The sequence below is a fragment of the Cnephaeus nilssonii genome (assembly GCF_951640355.1).
Source record: "Cnephaeus nilssonii genome assembly, chromosome: X".
In the NCBI taxonomy this organism is placed as follows: domain Eukaryota; kingdom Metazoa; phylum Chordata; class Mammalia; order Chiroptera; family Vespertilionidae; genus Cnephaeus; species Cnephaeus nilssonii.
The window spans coordinates 70683686-70703016 of record NC_137071.1 but is presented as its reverse complement, the minus strand read 5'-3'; the positions used below and the strand labels follow the sequence as shown (position 1 = coordinate 70703016).

General features: G+C 38.5%; 1 protein-coding gene across 1 annotated transcript in view; it reads right to left on the bottom strand.

Annotated features, from left to right (window-relative positions):
- Nucleotides 1–7083: 7083 nt before the first annotated feature.
- Nucleotides 7084–19331, bottom strand: part of FAM199X (family with sequence similarity 199, X-linked) — a 51698-nt gene continuing 39450 nt past the window's right edge. The window contains exons 3-6 of the mRNA XM_079765087.1: nt 16890–17039; nt 16480–16641; nt 14548–14808; nt 7084–13136 (exon numbers count right to left, since the gene is read on the bottom strand). Of these exons, the coding sequence (XP_079621213.1) occupies nt 12966–13136; nt 14548–14808; nt 16480–16641; nt 16890–17039 (744 nt within the window). The 3' untranslated portion in view covers nt 7084–12965. The remainder of the gene's footprint in view (nt 13137–14547; nt 14809–16479; nt 16642–16889; nt 17040–19331) is intronic.

The window sequence follows — 19331 nt, the reverse complement described above, 5'->3', positions numbered from 1 at the left end:
TAGGCCCTACCTCCAAAAAAATTCTAATTCAGTAGGTCTGCAGTGAGGCCTGGGAGTTGGGGAATCCATTTAAAAAATACACTTTCCCTTAGTCCGTGATACTGATGCAGGTGGTTTATGGACTCCATTGGATAAATACTGTAGAAAGGGTTATAAGAAATTGTGAATATGGCAGCCTAATTTTGTTCTAAGGTCATTAAATAATAACCCTGTTTCCTAGTGCTCCAGCTACAGGGTCATCTGTTTATAGCATCCTAGGCCACAAAGACACATTCTTCTCCAAACTTTCTCTGCACCTGCCTCCCATGACACCATTCTATTCTAGGCTTCCTCCCTTTTCTCAGGCTGCCCACTTGACAGTTTGGATAAGGACTGGCTCTGTATTGAGACATGTGGAATTCTCAAATGAAGAGGTATTTTGTGGGCCACTCCCTGATGAAATCATATTTGCTTGTGCTTCTCCACCTTCCTGGCCTGTACCTTCTCTGAAGGAGCCAGATAGAGCAGTGCCTGCTATTGGGATCATCTTTCTTTTTTAGCAGGGCTATCTATGTAGAAAACCATGGATTGCATGGTTTTCTGTATATGTTATATGTAATGAAGACCATTGAAGTCAAAGACAATTGTATGCAGTGAAAAGATACACTAGTAAACTGGACTAAATTATAACTGTTTTCTATCCACATTGATTTGCTTTGTACATACCAAGTGCAGTTGAAAGAGCAGCATGGTGTCTGATAGGTCCTGAAAAGTAGCACTTGCTGTAATTAAAATTGAGCACTATCATCATTTACAGATTTATTCTGTTGAGAATCAATAAGACGAAAAAGGCTAAAAGCTTTAAGCTGATACTAATCACTTTTGGTTCAATAATTCCATGTAGTCAAGTTATATTTTTCCCTTTGTATCTTACTCATTGCATCTTCTTGGGCAGCAAAATACAGGGTGAGGAAAAAGTAGGTTTACAGTTGTGAGTACATGAAACAGTTTATTCTTGTATTAATCATTCTGGAAACCAAGTCATTTCATGACACCTCTGCTTGAAACCTGTCAATGGATCCTTATAATAGACAACCAAGAGTCCCAACTTCCTGGCCTGTTATTCAAGGCCTGCTAGGAATTTGTTCTCACTTATTTATTCAGCCTTATCTTCTATTCTCCTTGCGTATCATATGTCCCAAATTAGACCACTGGCCTTTTTCCAAATGAATTCACATTTTTACTTATCCTCACCTTCACTATTAATATTTCTCAGGACCAGTTTAAAAGTTCCCCTGCCACATAACACACTAGAAAGTCTTCTCCTTTCTCTTTCATAGCACTTAATTATAATACAATTTTAGAAAGAAATGTTTTATTTGTATATCCTTTCTACTCAAATTTTAAGCTTCTTTATAGTGTGAACTATCTGCTTAATCTGTGATTTAAGCAAAAGTTGAGATTTAGCATGCAGCCACTGGAATAGATCTGTGCAGTGAAAATACAATGTGATCCACATATGTGATTTTAAATTCTCTGGTAGTCATATTAAAAAGTAAAAAGACACAGATAAAATAAATTGTAATCATATATTTTAACTCATATCAAAACATTAACATTTCTACATGAATAATATAAAAATACTAGTGGCCTGGTGCATGAAATTCGTGCACGGGGGGGGGGGGTGGTCCCTCAGCCCAGCCTGCACCCTCTCCAATCTCAGACCCCTTGGGGGATGTCCAACTGCCGGTTTAGGCTGCAGGGATCAGGCCTAAACCGGCAGTCGGACATCCCTCTTACAATCCGGGACTGCTGGCTCCTAACCGTTCACCTGCCTACCTGCCTGCCTGATCGCCCCTAACCGCTTCTGCCTGCCAGCCTGATCACCCCCTAACTGCTCCACTGCCAGCCTGATCATGCCCAAGGCTTTTATTAGTATAGATATGACCCTTCACAGAAAATTTTACTAACCCTGCTTTATAATAAGGGTTTGACAATTGAATCATGGGGCCAGACACCAAGATTTCCTTTCTTTAAATAGTGGAGGGAATAATTATCTTGTCTTTAAGTTTCCCTGAACATCAAATGAGATAATGACTTAGAAAAGTATAAAAGCACCATATAAAGACAATAAAGTGGTACAATGAAAAACACTATTTTTATTCTCCCCCTTCCTTCCTTTACAGTTTTTATTTAAACTTTGAAATTTATAAAAATTTCACTCCAATTTTCATTTCTTTATATTCAATATTATTTTGTATTGGTTTCAGGTTTTATATAAGTTACAGAATAGTGGTTAGACAATCATATACTTTACAAAGTGTTCCCCGATATTTCCAGTACCCACCTGGCATCATACCATCATTACAACACTATTGCCTATATTCCCTTATTTAAGTGACAATAGGTTTACAGGTCCCTTCCAATCTTTCTTTTGTGTTGCTTGCCCTTCCTTTTCTTTCTCACTTCTTCCCTCATTTTCTTTATATAGTATTTCAATCGGCCCTCAAAGCTCAGCGAAGGCACTGGGACACAATCCATTTTACAGACCAGGACACTGAGGCCAATTCCAGTTGGCTGTGGAACTTGACTCAGCACACAGGGAGCCCTCAGAGCCATGCTCTTTGCACTTCCTAAGGGGCAGCCCCCTGGGGCAAACAGAACAAACCTCCCCATCAGGCTTCCGAGCCTCATTCTCAAGCACTTCTTCATCGTGGACACTCTATATTATTTCCTCTTCCCTGCCCTCCCCGCCCCCATTCTTTACTGACCCCCCTTCTGGGGAGCAGGTGGTAGGCTTTGCAGTCACCGTGCAGGCAGTGGGCATGGCCAGGTGGGAACTGGGGGCGGGGCAGGCGCAGGCTTGCTTTTGGGCCACAGCAGAAGCAAGAGTCATTGCCTCTCAAGTGTGCATGCCGCGGGGGCCAGTTAGAGCTGGGAGCTTCGCAGAACGGCCTCAGTGGGGTACCTGGCAGTGTGGCGCCCCTCCACTGAGGTGGTGCCACCCCTCAACCCCCGCCTCAGGGCTGCAGGTCCACGCCCCTCTGCCCAGGTATCCTTCCATGCCGGCAGTCATCACCTCATTTCCCACTAGGCTGACCTGCATCTTGGGGCCACTGCAGAACCTTGCTCTCCGCAGGTGAGGCAGGCCCTGCCTGCCGGCTCCCTGCCCCGGCCCGAGCCCCCTCCAGTGCACCCCACCTCAGCACCACTCTGAACCTCTTGGGCCACCTGCCTCCTGGCCAGCCGCTTTGCTGAAGCTGTGGCGCTCGCCTGGGAGCCGCCCCTCAGGCAGGCCAAGAAGGACAAAGCCCAAAGGGAGTGAGTCTTGAACCCCCACATCCCATTCTCTGGATTTCCTCCCACACCTCCTGTTTCACGTCTTGAACGAGCACCGGGTTCGGGCACCCTGCAGCCCAGCCACATGGCCTCCGGGCGGTCTGGTAGAGTCGGTCTTCGAGAACCTGTGGATCTGTGGCCAGAGGCCTGGCCTGGGTCTCAGCAACCCCATGCCTGCTGGAGAGGGCTGTTGGAGGACCAGAGCCCATCCGTCATTAGCTCCCCAATGCCAGAGGAGGCACCAAAGGCTCATGTCCCCCGGCTGCCACAGCCTGCCCACCCAAGCCTGCTGCACATGCAGCCTGCTAAACTGGTTGTTACGTTATGGAGTAACAGATAATTAGCATATTCCTCTATTATTATATTACTAGAGGCCCAGTGCATGAATGAATCATGCACGTGTAGGGTCCCCTACACACTTTCGCTTTCGATCGCGGTGGAGCTGGGTGCCTGTCCGCTGGTGCACCAGGCCTTTCAGAAGCCTCAGGCGCGGTGGAGGCTTCCGAAAGGCCTGATGCCGGAGCGGACAGGCACCCAGCTCCCACGCTTCCGCTTTCGATCACGGGTGAGCTGGGTGCCTGTCTGCTGGTGCCGGAGCAGACAGGCACCCAGCTCCCCCGTTTTTGATGGTCCGCAGTGGGATGTGAGCTCACTGCCCCAGAGGCCCCTTCTGTTCCGCAGCACAGCCATGGTGCAGACGCTGAGCTTGCGCTGCCACTGGCGACACGAGCTCAGCGTCTTGCCGGCCCAATCGGTTACCCCGGCCACCCCGAGTCCCACCCCCTGTGCCTCCCTCTGGCCCAATCGTGGGCGTAGTGGAGTGATGGTAATTTACATATTACCATTTTATTAGGTAGGATTATATAGGATTATTGAGATGTTTTTATTCTTTCATGCTGTTTTTGAAACCAGGTGTTTTTAAATTTACAGAACATCTCACTTTGGACTAATTACATTTCAAGTGCTCAATAGGCCCACGTGGCTAGTGGCTACCACATTGTACATGGAAGTTCAAGAATCTTACTCCAGGGCCTCAAATCCCCATTCTGTGGCAGTTAGCTATGTGTTCTGAACTAATTGCTTAACCTCTCTATGCAAGCATCTGTAAAATGGGAACAATATAGTACTTACCTCATAGGGTTGCAGTGAAAATAGATGAGAAAATATGAGTAATGAGCTTTACATGCAGCTTAGCACACAAGAAACAGTGCCATTACTAGTGGCATCTTTGTAGTTACTGCAGGGTCCAGAGAGCATCCAGGGTTGCCAAGTAATGCATGTTTATTGAATTGATCTAAATTCTGCTCAGAATTCCTCAAATAGTGGAAGAATTCAAAGGTATTGCTTAAGAAAAATTAACATGCAAGTATAAAGTGTATTAAAGTGAAAAATCACAATGAAATATATTTGTATTTTTAATGTATTTAGTTTTCAGCCTCTCAGATTCTCGCCACTTCTCCCTGGCCCCAGGAAAAGGACTTCCTGTTATTCAGATAACTGGCTCTCAACCCTGGCTGCATATTGGAATAATATGGGGAGTTTTAAACTCTGCTTCCTGGGTTTACTCCCCAACAATTCTGATTTTTTTGGTCCTGGGTGGGGCTTGTCCATTGTTAGTTTTAGAAGTGTCTAGATGACATGTAGCCAAGGTGATCCAGACCATCTTACTTTGAGCCATATTTCTGAGTGCTCCATAGACCACCTACATCAGAAATATTTGAGGCACTTGTTTAAAGGGCAGATTCCTAGACTCCACTGCAAGTGTCAGTCAACAATATCTGGGACTGTGAACCACCAGCTTACCTTTGTAACACGTTTCTCAGATGACTTTGCCTTTCTGGCATTCTTGCCACTTTCCCTCTACACACTGCTCCCCAGCCATTGTGTCATGGAACACTTCCAACTGCACATGCTCAGTTGGAGGGTGGCCTATTGTCTTTAGTTTTTGGATAGAAAAGACCCTTTTCCTATTCAGTGAGGTGTCCCCATGTCCACCCAACCCCCTTCCTCCCAAATGTGGTTTCTATGTGTTTAAAATTTGAATTCACTGCTCTGACCCCTCAGAGGCCTGGTTCTTCCTTATCTCCAATCTCATAGCAACAGGAGGGCTGACATCTGTTAGACATGGAGAGCATGAAATCAGGGAAGGCGTCACAAAGGAGGCTGCATTTGAAATGGGCTTCGAGAGATAGGACAGGATTTCCTCAGGCAGAGATGCCATAAAAAGGCAACAGTATGAGCAAAAATGTAACTTACTATGAGAGGTTCAAAGTGTGGGCTTTGGAATGAGAGGAACATAGGTAGGTTTACTCTCCAGTCCTGCCCCTTTTTAGCTCCATCCATGACTCCACTCCTCTCGCCCAGCACCCCTCTAGTCTTTTCTGCTGTATAATATTACTGTACTCTAACAGTTATACCTGCTCAGGTAGGTGGAAAGGCTTTTCATATATTACTTTGTTACTTTTTTCTTACTTTCTTGGCATTAAAAATAGCTCTCCTTTAATGAAACACATCTTGGTTCTCTCTTTTGTGAAACGCTGAAAACCAATGCCAAAGAATGTAAGCTGTGTGATGGCAAAGACTGTGCCTGTTTATTTACTGTGTATCCCCTCGCACTTAACAGTGTGCCTCGCATAAAGTAGGCATCCAGCAAATAATGTTGAATGAAGAAGCAGCATCTCAGTTTTCTTTTGCTTGATGAGAATGATATAACAGGAAGTCATTTCATGGTATATTTTGTAAATAATGTATTACTTATCTATTGTTGCATGACAATTTAAGCCAAACTTTAGCAGCTTAAAACAATACACATTGATTATCTCAGTTTCTGTGGTTCAGGAATCTGTACATGACTTAGATGGGTGCTTGAGCTCAAGATCTCTCACCAGGCTCCACTGGGAAGGATGCTTGAGCTCAAGATCTCATCTACAGGCTCCACTGGGAAGGATCCACTTTCTGGCTCACTTAGAATTAAAGGCAGGATTCAATTCCTCATGGGCTGTCATGCCATGTCAGTTCCTTGCCAAGTGGGCCTCCACAGAGAATGTCACAGAATGGCAGCTTATTTTGTCAGAGTAACCGAGAAGATGAGAGTACAAGCAAGACAGCTGTCACAGTTTTTTGTAATTTAATGAGAGAAGTGACATCCCATCACGTTTGCTATATTCTAACAGAAGTAAATCACTAGGTCCAGCCTACGCCCAAAGGAAGAGGACTAAACAAAGGCTTGAATCACCACAATCCTTGAGGGTCACATGAGAAGGTAAGTACTATAAATATAGTATTGAGTTGGTTTGAGTGTGGGGTAAAAAAAGAAATTCATAGAAGATGAAAGTAGGAAGTAGATTGGGGCCCATCACAGAGCATTGAGGCTCTTGTGTTATAGATTGTCTGGACTTTGTTCTGGCCCTCACTACTCAAAATGTCGTTCATGGATTAGCAGCATTCATAACACTTGAATAGCTGCTAAAACTACAGAATATTTTACTGTGACCCCTGACCTACTGAATAAAAATCTGCATTATAACAAGGTCACTATATAAACCATCTTTGATGATGGCGGTATGATGATGTGTCTCTATAGTAGTAGCCTCTTGCTGTATGTGGCTATTTGGTACTTGAAGTGCTGTTAACGGGACCAAAAAACTAAATTTTAAATTTTAATTTATTTAAATAGCCACATGTAGCTAGTAATTACCATAACGGACAACAGAGCTTTAAAATACCTTAAAAAAAAAAAACAAAAAACAAAAAACCCCACACACGTTTCAAGTAATATCTAACATTTATTAAACACTGAAGATTATGGAAAAGCATGAAAGCATGAATAAGACTGGCTTTATTACACAAGCTTAATTAACTCACCTTGGACTAATAAGTGAAAGAATTTAATATCACAAAAGGAGTTTTGAGACTAAGGTTGATTTCAACCTCTAAAATTAAAAACAAAAGAAAAGCAGCTAAGACATTTTCTGAAGGAGCGAGCAACCAGACCTCCCTCTAGTGGCAAGAGAGAAAGTTGCTGCTGAAAAGCGGAATTGCTTGTGTATCTATAAATAAAACTGCTCACAGCCATTTCTTTTATATAATTATAACTTTAAAAGATTCTAGATCAATATATAAGTAAAATAGACCTGATTTTTTGTAAATAAAAGTTAGACCTAATTTTCACTTACTATGAATGCTAATCTCTATAGAAATCTGATCTCTCCAGAAGAAAATAATTTGCCAATGAAATTTGAGAAATTGAGGCTTTTACAAAACAAAAGTTTATGAAGCCTTAACCAAACTGTGAGCAAAAAAAATTGAGAGCAATTCTCTCTTGATAAGTGTTCTGGGATGGAATATGACAAGGAGTGGATTCAGCAGCACTGGGATTTGTAAAAACTCATGGTACATTAAAAATTAACATATTACAAGAGTTCTTAATAACCAAAACAACTCTTTTCATTCTGATATTGTTTCAAAAGACAATTCTGTCACATTGCCAGTTTTAATTACAACCATACATACTCATTTAGATTTAAATACTGAACTACTACTTTCAAGTACAAGAAGGAACTCAAAATTGAAATGACTTGTGTTACACCTATTGTTTTTCCCTCACAGCTTCAGGGAAAAAATTATGTCCACTGTAATAAGTACAGAATGTACAGAAGACAGTTATATACAAAAGTGCATGAATATAATAATAAATTTAGCAGAAACACAGGAAAAAATCCTGGTTAACAATCTGATATATTACAGCATTTAGGACTACTTGAAGAGTCTCCAAACGAGTCAACTTCCTACTTGCTTTGGTTATGATATTGATGCTTTAGAACTAACCTTTGAAACCAAAAAAGGGAAAATTTTAACTATCTGTGAAATGCTTTACATATACTTGTGTTTATCCTTAATAGCTTTTGACAACAGTCTTATTAAACTCCCAACACAAAGATTCAGAATGCATAATACCTATATCTAAATTAGAGTACTTAAAAAGGAAATTAAATTGATCCACTACAGGAACAGACCTGGTCTGCTCTATTCCCTAAAGCCTGAGCTAGATAATGTACCCCCAAAGTTTCAACTTAAATCCAACTGGTCAACTACCATTAAAGAGAAGCAGCTCCACAAAACAAGCCATGGTTTCAGGCCACTGTTCCTTAGAACAATTCAGAATATGTAAATATTAACTTGTCATTTATACAGATTAAGTCTACAACTACCTTTATATAGTCAAAATGCCTATGTATAATTAAAGCAATTCTCCTCTTTTCCACTCGCATCCCTTACCACAAAAAAAGAACACATATTTCCATAGATTCCATTGACGAAAGATGCAACATCGAAACTTGACAATAAAGAAAAAGTACTAAAATCTGAGAAGACCAAACCAGTTTTTCTGAGTTCAATATGAATGTTAATTAAAAATTAATTTACCATAATGTGAACTAGGTTAAAACAATAATAACCTTAATTTAAAATATAATTGTGAGGGGGGCTGAAAATAATTTTAATATTAGAAAAAATAAGAAAATGTTAGTGAATCAATTCAGATCTTCAGCTATACCATGCAACTTCCTTACTCTTAATACCCAGCTAATTAGAGGAATTTGAGTTCCTTCTATGCCTTTTGGAATAAGTAAATTATGCTCCAGATACTATGCTGACAGAGATGCCTATGTCTAAATACCTCTCAGATGCTTCTTACCCATTTAACATAATTTCATTATAAAGACAAAATTTATCTTACTTTGTCAGACTTAAATCCAAAATTACCAAAGTCCATGTATATACAAATACTTATTTTCTAACTAATAGTCCTTTTAAGGATTATTACCTCTAAGTTTAGATATGTTGAATGTCAGTGTGCTTACCATTGATACTATTATTTGAATGCAACTTAGAATTTTCCTAATAACCCTCTAAAACTATAAACTAACTTTAAATAACTCCCAATTCCAAACAAATATTTTTCTTAGAGACAGGAGTGCTAAAAGGTGATTTGTTAAAGGGGAGAGGAGTGTTCCAGCTATTACACAAATAAATGCAAAGAATCCCTAAAGTTAACAAAAGAATAAACTTGCTATATAATCTCAGTTCTAGAAGTACTTTTGCATTAAAATTTATCTTTCCAGATACTAAAGAATTATCTGGTTTTAAAAAGTATTCTGGCTTATGACATTCTTCAGGGGGTGGGGTGGGGGTGAATAAAAGAATATATTAAGCTATGCTTTAGATAACTTTCAATGTTCTTCAATGACCTAGATGGGCCAAAACAAAGTTAGGCAAATTAAATTTAAAATCTGAAGTTTTTTATACACTTTATTACCAATTGATTGGTTCAATTTAATGGCTTTGCTTGCTGATATCCAACAGCATGGGCATTTTATAAAATTAATTACAACATTTAGATTATTTCTTAGTTTGGAAAAGCTTGATATTGACAAAAAAGTAGAGTTCACCTTTAAGGCACATGAGGCTATATAGAGTGAGCCATGAACAAAAATCTCTGCTAGAGAATCTGGAAACAAGACTTCCATATTTGTTAGTTACTAATAACTAACACTTTTAGCCTAAATATTAACACATTTGATAAATTTCACAATTTTTAAAGCTCATCAGAATCTGAATACCTTTATACTATAGGTTCTTTGAATTTTTCCTTTATGAGGGGATTTAGCACTTTTAAAAACTATAAAATGAGATGTCCACCAAATCCATAAATGTTGTCAGTTTCTGTGATTAATTCATCAGCAATATTAACTTAATTAATAATAAGGACTGAGGAAATGGACAAAACCACCACAGCTTAACAAAAAATGAGACAAGTCTTATGAAAGCAAAAAGGTATTATTTTAATCTAAGTTCTTGTTGGGACAGAATGAACTAGCCCTTTACGCTCTGCTATGTCTTAAACTACACCACCTTACTTTAATTCCGTTGAAAAACTGTAGAAAATGACATGACATTTAGTTTAACTCAAGATTCATACTTTAAAAAGCTGTGGTGGGAACTGACAGACTTCTATGATAACTCTTTTTTCCGTTTTATTGAGATATAATTGACATACATACAAGATCTCTAATAAAATGTTTCTGGGAAATCTGAGGGGACTTTATCATGTTCTCCGTTAACAAGGCTTAGTTAGGGCTTACAAGAAAAAAAAAAAGAGCTGCGTTTCTTTTGAGTTGAACTCAGAGATATACCAGATTGAATAAATTGTTATTTAGTCCAAGAAAGAAGTATTTCAAACTCATATTATCTACATAAGGCATTAAAACAGAACAAGAATATAGCATGTTAACAAATAACAAAGACTTTTTGTCTTATTCTCCTGGGTTTTTTTGAAGCGGGATGGAGAACACTGTAATCTCCCTCTTTAATCATAAGCAAACCCAAGTTGTACTTTTTTCCTTTATTCACAGGAAGTATTTCAATCTCCTCCAAACCAACTTTATGAGTTATCTTTAATTTATATTACCGCAAAGAGATTTCATCCAGATTTACACAAAATTTCATGGCACACTTTACCATAAACTCTCAAACCTTTATATACTTTTAAAATTGGCTTTGTGGTGCTTTGGTAAACTTATTTAATAGTGACCTACGTTAAATCTGAGGTAATAAGACTATGTGATTGTTGGGAGAGTAGAGGAATTGGTCTTATTACATCACAACCCTATTTAGGATTTTCTTTTACTGGTCACTGTCAAGTAAACTGTTTCGAAGTATTTAACAGATAAATTCTGCTCTGTGGTCTCCAAAAAGAGCCTGTTTTCCTTGAAGAGTAGATAAAGAGAACAATCATTCTCTGGAATTTGCTTTTGCTAAGAGCAAATGGAGAATTCAGCTGTATTTATTCTTCTTTCCTTACTCTCCCTATACTTGAAAAGGAAAACACAAGGAGGTTGACCCTTCCACCTTCCTCAGAGTATTGGGTCTATCCCCAAGCTCTCGTTGGGCCCTCTAAGCTGGTTAGGAGCACCAAAGAGGAGGTAAGAGGAAAGTCAGAAAGACTATTCCAACTGATAAAAATATATACATATACACTTTTTAAATTTTAGTAACATTTTAAAGTATGAATTTAATGGTCTTCAAAATATTACAGGCCTCAGCAAAGCTGCAATATATCAATTTTTACCCTCAGTTTCAATTCTTTAACCTTCAAGGAACCAAAATGAAATCAAATTTTCAAAATACATGACTGTAAGCAAAGGTTATGCCTTTATATTTAGATTAAAGAATTTTAAATTAAGAATTTAAGTCATTAATCTTTATCTTAACAAGTTACTTGGTATAATTAATAAGTTAAAAAAAGTAGAAATTCCCATCAACCTCTGACTCTAGTTTTACAGATATTGACTGCAACTCCTATAGTATCATGATTACCTTTCAAAAGTTATCTACAACAAAATAAAAATTATGAAGGTCAGAAAGCAGCTTGATTGTCAGTAGTATCAGTTTCCAACTTCTTTAATCCATATGAATGATTAAAGATGTGTGGTAGAAGAAAAGGAGTCACACTACTGCGAATGTTCATAACAAACTCTCCATAAAAGCATTAAAGAAACTCTATGATTTCATATTTAAAATTAGTTCTATTTTAACCGCCAACAAGCTAAGGTTGTTTTTTTTCTATTATCTCACTGCTCTATGCATTTTAAAGATTTATAGGGAAGGTTAGTAGAACTGTAAGGGTTTCCTTTAGTTAATTTTGAACATTAACCTGTTCACATGCCAGAAGCTGTTGTACAAAATATTTAAAAATTAGAGCTGTGCTGGAAAAAAAATGACCCACAAAAAGAACTTAAGAGATATTTTCTGCCTTTAAGACAGTTCCACAGCCTAAAACTTTAGAAAGCAGTAAAAGAGTAGAATGGGTTGTTTTGTTCAATTGCTTTCTCATTTGAATATTAATGAACACAGCATCAAGTCTAAAATTCAGATGTTAGTAACACTATTTCCTCAGTAGTCATCACTTACAAAAAGGATTCTAAATGTACATAAAGTGAAAAGAAAAAAACAAACCTAACAGGAAAGATAGTAGGGCCTGGTTTTACACTTCTGAGTCAACAATGAATGAAAACAGATAGAAGTAAACCTAATGAAGGCACTATTGTATATAACAATCCACACTCCATCCCCAAAATCTCAAAGAAAGACTTCCACAAGAAATTGAGAATTATGCTATGGCCCTTTAGGAAAAGTATAAGGAAACTGAATTATGATCTCTACAATATACATATACGGACATAATAAACTACTTGTCAGCAGTACCTTGAAATCTTCTACCCTTTAAAATTACTAATATTTGAACAAGCCTACTTAACCATCCTAAAGTTTAAATAGTCAAAACAACATTTACTAAATCAGTGGTTCTTAAAATTAGCATGCAGGATAGAATAACCTGGTGCCTGTTACAATACAATGCTGGGCCTCTCCCCCAGGGTTTCTGATTTGCTAGGTCTGGGGTGGGGTCCCATAGTATGCATTTCTAACAACTTCTCAAGTGATGCTGAAGACGATGATCCAGGGACCACCTGCTGAGAACCACTGGCCTAAATTATTAATGGTACATCAGCACAGCCCTAACCAAAAGCTTGGTCAAGATGCATGTAAACAAATATTGCTTAGAAAGAATGTTGATAACTTCACCCTTATTACATCAAAACATCTACATCTGCTTCGTGGTCTTCCTCAGTCACTTTCAAGGACAGCACTTCTTCATTAAGAAAGAGCCCACTGAGCCGCTCCTTCCGAGCCTGCCTCTGCTCTTTCAGCTGCCTCTTGCGTAAGGCCTTCTGCTGCAACTTCCGCTGCTTGGATCGCTTCTGTCAAAATAAAATTTTCTAAATCAGTAAAGTTTAGTTCTGGCATATCCACTTCAAAGTATTTTATGCATCAAATTCTTTATTCTCAGAATTTCTATAGATGTTCAAATTCCTCTGCAGTATGATCCTGGTTCCAGTAAGTGAGCCACTGGCTTAAACTTGAAAAATGCTTCTTCAAGAGTCTATTTTTATGTATTTGACCAGTGAACCTTCTGATAAGGAGGGGATGAAACTTGATCATTTTAACTAGTTATGGATAACCAATCATTTCAAAGATTTAGAAATCAAATTAAGGTACACTGGTTTCAGTGCAGAGTGAACACATAGTGAACAATACTGAACACATGTAGAGATGTAGAGAACATCTGTAATGCTTATGCTTTTAAGGTGTCTTTCATCCAAAAGCACTAGCAATTTTACTGTGACTGGAAAAGAATCATGTATTTTCCGTATTAGGCAAATGCCATCTTAAAAGTCCATTAGAAACCCATTGGATACTCTATTCCTTGTCACTGGAGAACTAATGCTAAAAAGGAATGACCACATATCCAGAGGAATCCCTTGGCAACCAACAAATCTGGCTGTTTCTGTTACTTTGGTAAAAGTCAGAGAAGGAATAACTATGTATCTTCTAGTCACCACTGGGTTCCCAAAGAGTTATAAAGATTCACTTATCATCCTTAAGGTGGCTCCAGACTGTCACCACTGTAAGAGCTGAACTCCCCTGCTAAGCATCACAGAACCACACATATATCTCCTATTTTGTATATGCCCAATAATATTACACAGATTTTTCAACTGTAAAAAACAGTAGAAAGAAATTAGAGAAAGCATTATTACATTTTTATAAAAGGGCTAAGATGAAACATTTAAGACTAAAACATTAAAAAAACATTTAACATACACAAAAGACAGAATATTCTTGGGAGCTAATAGACAGTAACATCAGTGATATAGGGAGACCCGCTCAGTAGTGAGTTATAGTCAATATTGCAATCCTGAGATTCACTCCTTGTTTCCATCAATTTATCTTACTTAAAAGAGACATAAAAATCAGATCTGAGTGTTATGGCTGCGCGTCACAACAGTATTTCAAAGGACTCAACCTAGAGGGCTTTGTTCAATTGAACCAGCTGTTTGCCAATCCCACCTCCTCATGCAATCACTGTAGATTTTGGGGAAACATACAAATAGAAAGCCTTGGTATGATTATTTGATAGAACCTAATATTGTACAAAAAATAGATCTGCATATGCATAATAAACAAAAGAATGTAAGACAAAAAGAAATTAAAACCACAACCCCCAGGCATCAAGATAGCAGGATACGTTTAACTCTTCAAGAAATTTATATGAGGGAGTACTAATGTTAATATTGAAAGATAAAGTTTTGTACTGATTAGATGTTTTACTTTTGAATCCCGAATCCGCTCTGCTGCACTTGCAGACAAGTTGCTGTCACTGTGTGCTCGACTCATGTTGGCACTGGAGTTTGAAGCAGAGTTTCCAACACTGGACCCGCTGCTGCTTGCAGAACTGACCATGCTGGCACTGCTGCTGCTGGCACTGGCACCGCTCACTCCACTGGTGCTTGCACAACTGAAGTTGCTTCTCTTCCAGGCCTCTCTTACAGGCCGTTGGCGAGGGCTATGTTCCTTGATATAGTTTCTGACCTTGGAACGCACAGATAAAAACTAGTTAGTGTAGTTAATTGATGTTCTACCCTCAAAACACTCGAGAAAAGAATGGTGTACTTAAGTTAAAAGACTGTCAAAAGTGTTATAGATATACATAGGTAGAATATAAGGACAAAAAGAAACCTCTTGACAATGTTCAAAATTCTAGAATACATATTATGGAGTTAGATTTTCAAAGCACATAAAATAAAGGGTGTCCCCAAAAAAATGTATACACACTTTGAATGATTATAAAGTCCATGTTTATTAACATACTTAATTTTCAAAATTTAAAAGAATCTACAGAAAAGTCTGTATACATTTTTGGGACACCCTATATACGTAATCAATAAATGGAAGGCTACTGGCATCCAGAATTTAGGATCATAACACTCAAGAGACAGAAACTAACAGTAAAATAAAATAGATGATATTTTTAAAATGTTATTATTAATTTTTTTTTTGAGAGAGGGAGGAAGGGATAGGGATGGAAAAATGGAAACATCGATGAGAGAGTAACATCATTGATAGGCTGCCTCCTGCATGCCCCCTACTGGGGATAGAGCCCATAACCGGGGCATGTGGTCTGACCTGGAATCTACCTGGTGACTTCGTGGTTCCTGGGTCAACGCTCAACCACTGAGCAACACCAGCAGGGCAGATGAGATTTTTAAAAAAGATTTCCACTAAAGATGATTTAAGTAAATTGCTAAGTATATATAATATTAGGGTGCTTCATAAATCTTAGCTAGGGGCACACAGTAGGTGCCTTCAAATGCAAGGCATCAATTTACCATACTAATGAAAAAGGGGATTGAATATAGAAAATTATGTTTGTTGAGAGAAATACTGAAATGAGAGAAATGTTTCATAAATAATGATAAATGTGAAAAAAGTAGAACGTAAGTATTCATTTAGCTATGTGCCAGCGAAAAAGAGCAGTAAAGACTGTACTTGGAGATATCAGAAATGTGTATTTCAAAATAGCATAAGGAAAAATTAATTATGTTTTACCCTAGCCAAGCTCAATCACTCCATAAGACTCCTCAAATCCTTCAGTTCAGATGTTCATTCATGTATATCTCTCAATAATCATTATTTTCATTCTATCAATCAGTCATTTGTAAGCTGAGTTAGAATAAATCTATACTTTAGTGTAATCACCCCTCATGTGGTGAAATTAAGTTTCAAAGCCTACACTATTAAAAAGCAGGTTCTAGATCCACACGATCCCAGAAAGGTCCTGCCAGGTGAGATGCACCTAAAACCTCTTAAAACCACCTGTTCTCACCCTGGCCAGTGTAGCTCAGTTGGTTGGGTGTTGTCCTATACACCAAAAGGTTGCTGGTTCGATTCCCAGTCAAGGTACATGCCTGAGTTGTGGGCTTGAACCCTAGTAGGGGCTATACAGGAGACAGCTGATCGATGTTTCACTTTCACATCAATATTTCTCTCCATCTCCCTTCCTCTCTCTCTGAAAACCAATAAAAAAAATCTTTAAAAAAAACACGTGTTCTCAAATATTACCATAATTTTTATAATATTACATTTCACAGCAGTGATTTTTTACCTTAATTATCTATGCATTTACATATGATTATTCAAGTATACATGTTACAAAACAATGGTATTTTCAATAGCTGAACAATCTTTATTTTCTTTACATACCTGCTTCAGTTTTTCATCTGTGAGACAGTTAAGTTCAATAATAAACTCACTGTCTGTAGGGGAGATTTGAGCAGAAGGATCAATTATTTTAATAATATCAAGTTGCTCCCGAAGACCCATCTCAGTACTGACTTTACGACTCAGATACTCAATATATTCCACCTATGTAATGAAAAATTATAATAAACAAGATCAATGTCAAAACCTGATTGCTAGTATGTCATTTATTATGTGTTTTAAATATCAAAGCACTTAATGTTATATTTGTTCCCTAGAAAACAATTAGTTATAGCTCAAATTCAGATTTACTATGCAATCCATATTTACCCTGTGACTTTAAACAGTCAATAAATTGATCTTCACATAGTCTCCACATACATGCTTTTAATTAAAAATGCCAAGATCTCTACCTGCTCATCATTTGTCATTGCACTCCAAGGAAGTTCATCTAAATTCCTGTGCTTGTTTTTCTTTTTAGGAAGCAGGCAAGGTGAACTTGGAATACTGGGTATGACATCAGAAAGTACATCACTCCCACTGGCAATGTCACTGCCCGGTAACTTTATAAAAATAAGAAGAAGGGGGTAGGGAAAGCAAAATATTTTAAAAATGCATTTTAAATACCACAACATATTTTATCTTTATTAAAAATTACTTTAATCAGAGAGTCATGACAAATACAGAATCAGAAGACATTAATTCTGATTCACTCCTATTTTAGACAGTGCAGCAACATCAATATACTCTTTGTATATACTAGTAGTCACTTACTCAATGAGAGATATTTTCCAAAAGTTTAAAATCATAATCAAGACCTGTTAAAGTGCTAACTTAAGAGTCAATCATCATTAAGGTTTTTAATTCAGAATGCGAATGTAGGCTAGGGTCCACACACCATAATGAAAAAGGAGCACTGGTCTCCATATCTCAGGAGACCTGAGTGATCTGCCATTAAATAGCTCTTTGCCAGACACTGTGCTAGACATAGTGCCTATATAAAGACAAATAAATCATGGTCCTTGTCCTCAAGTCTTGTATTAACAACCTCAAAACAATTAAAACGATTTAAAACATGCCCTTAATATAAAGCAAAACACTTTAAAAACCAGAAGTATTATAAAAGAAAAATTAGAGGGGGGAGGGAAAGGTCAGAGATAATGTGTAGGTAAAGGAGAAATGTGAGCAAGCCTAATACACAGAAAATCAAATCAATTTAAAGTGAGATGAACAGCAAAAATAAGTGCTATAATTTTGTATTGCCTATTAAAAGCCAGTTAAAATGACTTTTAAAAGGTTTATCCTATATAGTAAAGAGTTAATGTGCAAATTAACCCTCATGCTGTCACAAGATGGCTGCACCCACAGTGGAGGCGGGGTTCCTGTAACACAAGATGGCTGTATCCACAGCAGAGGCAGGGTTCCCATAATGAGCGATCAGCAGGGACCTGAGGCTGCATGGCGCCAGGGCAGGAGACCTGAGGCTGCGCCCCCCTGCCCAGTGGGGCTTGACTGGGGACCTCAGGCTGCACCCAGTGACACCGCGCCCCCAACCCGGTGGGGCTTGACGGGGGACCTCAGGCCACGCACCCCGCCCAATGGGGCTTGACGGGGGACCTCAAGTCATGCCCCCTGCCTTGGCGCCAGGCTGGGGGACATCTAGCAGCACCTCCCGCCCCGCCACCGGGCCAGGGAACGTGAGGCCATGTCCACCGCCCCAGCGCCGGGGGACCTGAGGCTGTGCTCCCCGCCCTGCGGGTCTTGACTCAGGTGGGGCCAGCCGGGTCTGGGTCTCACGCGATTTCGAGGCATGCGCGGTGGGTGGGGACTTGACTCTGAGTCCTGCGGCATGCCCCAGACTCTGACAGGAGGGAGATTTTCATATACATTTTACTAATTTTCTTTCATCTCTGACACTTCTATTATGGAGAAAGGGCAAATAGCAATATTAAAATATTTCCTCTAATTAATTCCCTTTTAATGTGCACAAATTTCATGCACCAGGCCACTAGTTGATTTATAACTAATATACAAAGAACTGTAATATATTTAATGTATACAATTTGATGAGTTTGGACATATGCATATACCCTGAAACCATCACACAATCAAGGTAATAAACATATATCCATTACCTCCAAAACTAAGCAAAGATTTAATTTTAAATAAATGTGTTTAAGTCATTCATCAAAAAGATAAAATATTTTTTTTCTACAAGGAGTACATAACTTTGGAAGATAATGCTCCTGTTTTTACAAGATACAAACAGAACCTTCTTGTTATTGTCTGGTTCTATAGACTTTGCAATTATATCTGAACTCTGGATGAATACCAACTAAGTTTTTGAAGTTACCAAAAGAAAAAAGCTATTCTTGACATGAAATTACTGTAATCGCATGCATTTGGTTTCCTATTGTACCCAAATCACTATAATAGGTACAGGGGATTCAAATGAATGTAAGCCATGATCCTCACACAAGAACCTTATGTTTGTGAACATAATGCAATAACATAAACACACAATTATACAACATAGCAAATTATGAATGTTAGGTTTGAGATGACATGTCACCAATGGAAAGATCTAGGAGTGAGTTGAAGTTGCAGGATTAAAGAGAGCTACAAGGGGGTTAAGCACTGGGGAATCAATCACATAGAAGAGGGGAATGAAGCCACAGAAATAGGGTTGATCACTAAGCACAGTGACCTCGATTTTTATAAGGAAACTGTGGCTACTACTCTTAAAAAAACCACATTTTCACTTTGACAGTCATTGATAATCCAAGTGCATAAGTAACTTCCAACAATTAGTATGATGTCCTTTAAAATCTCATTAACAACACTGCTTGAATTGC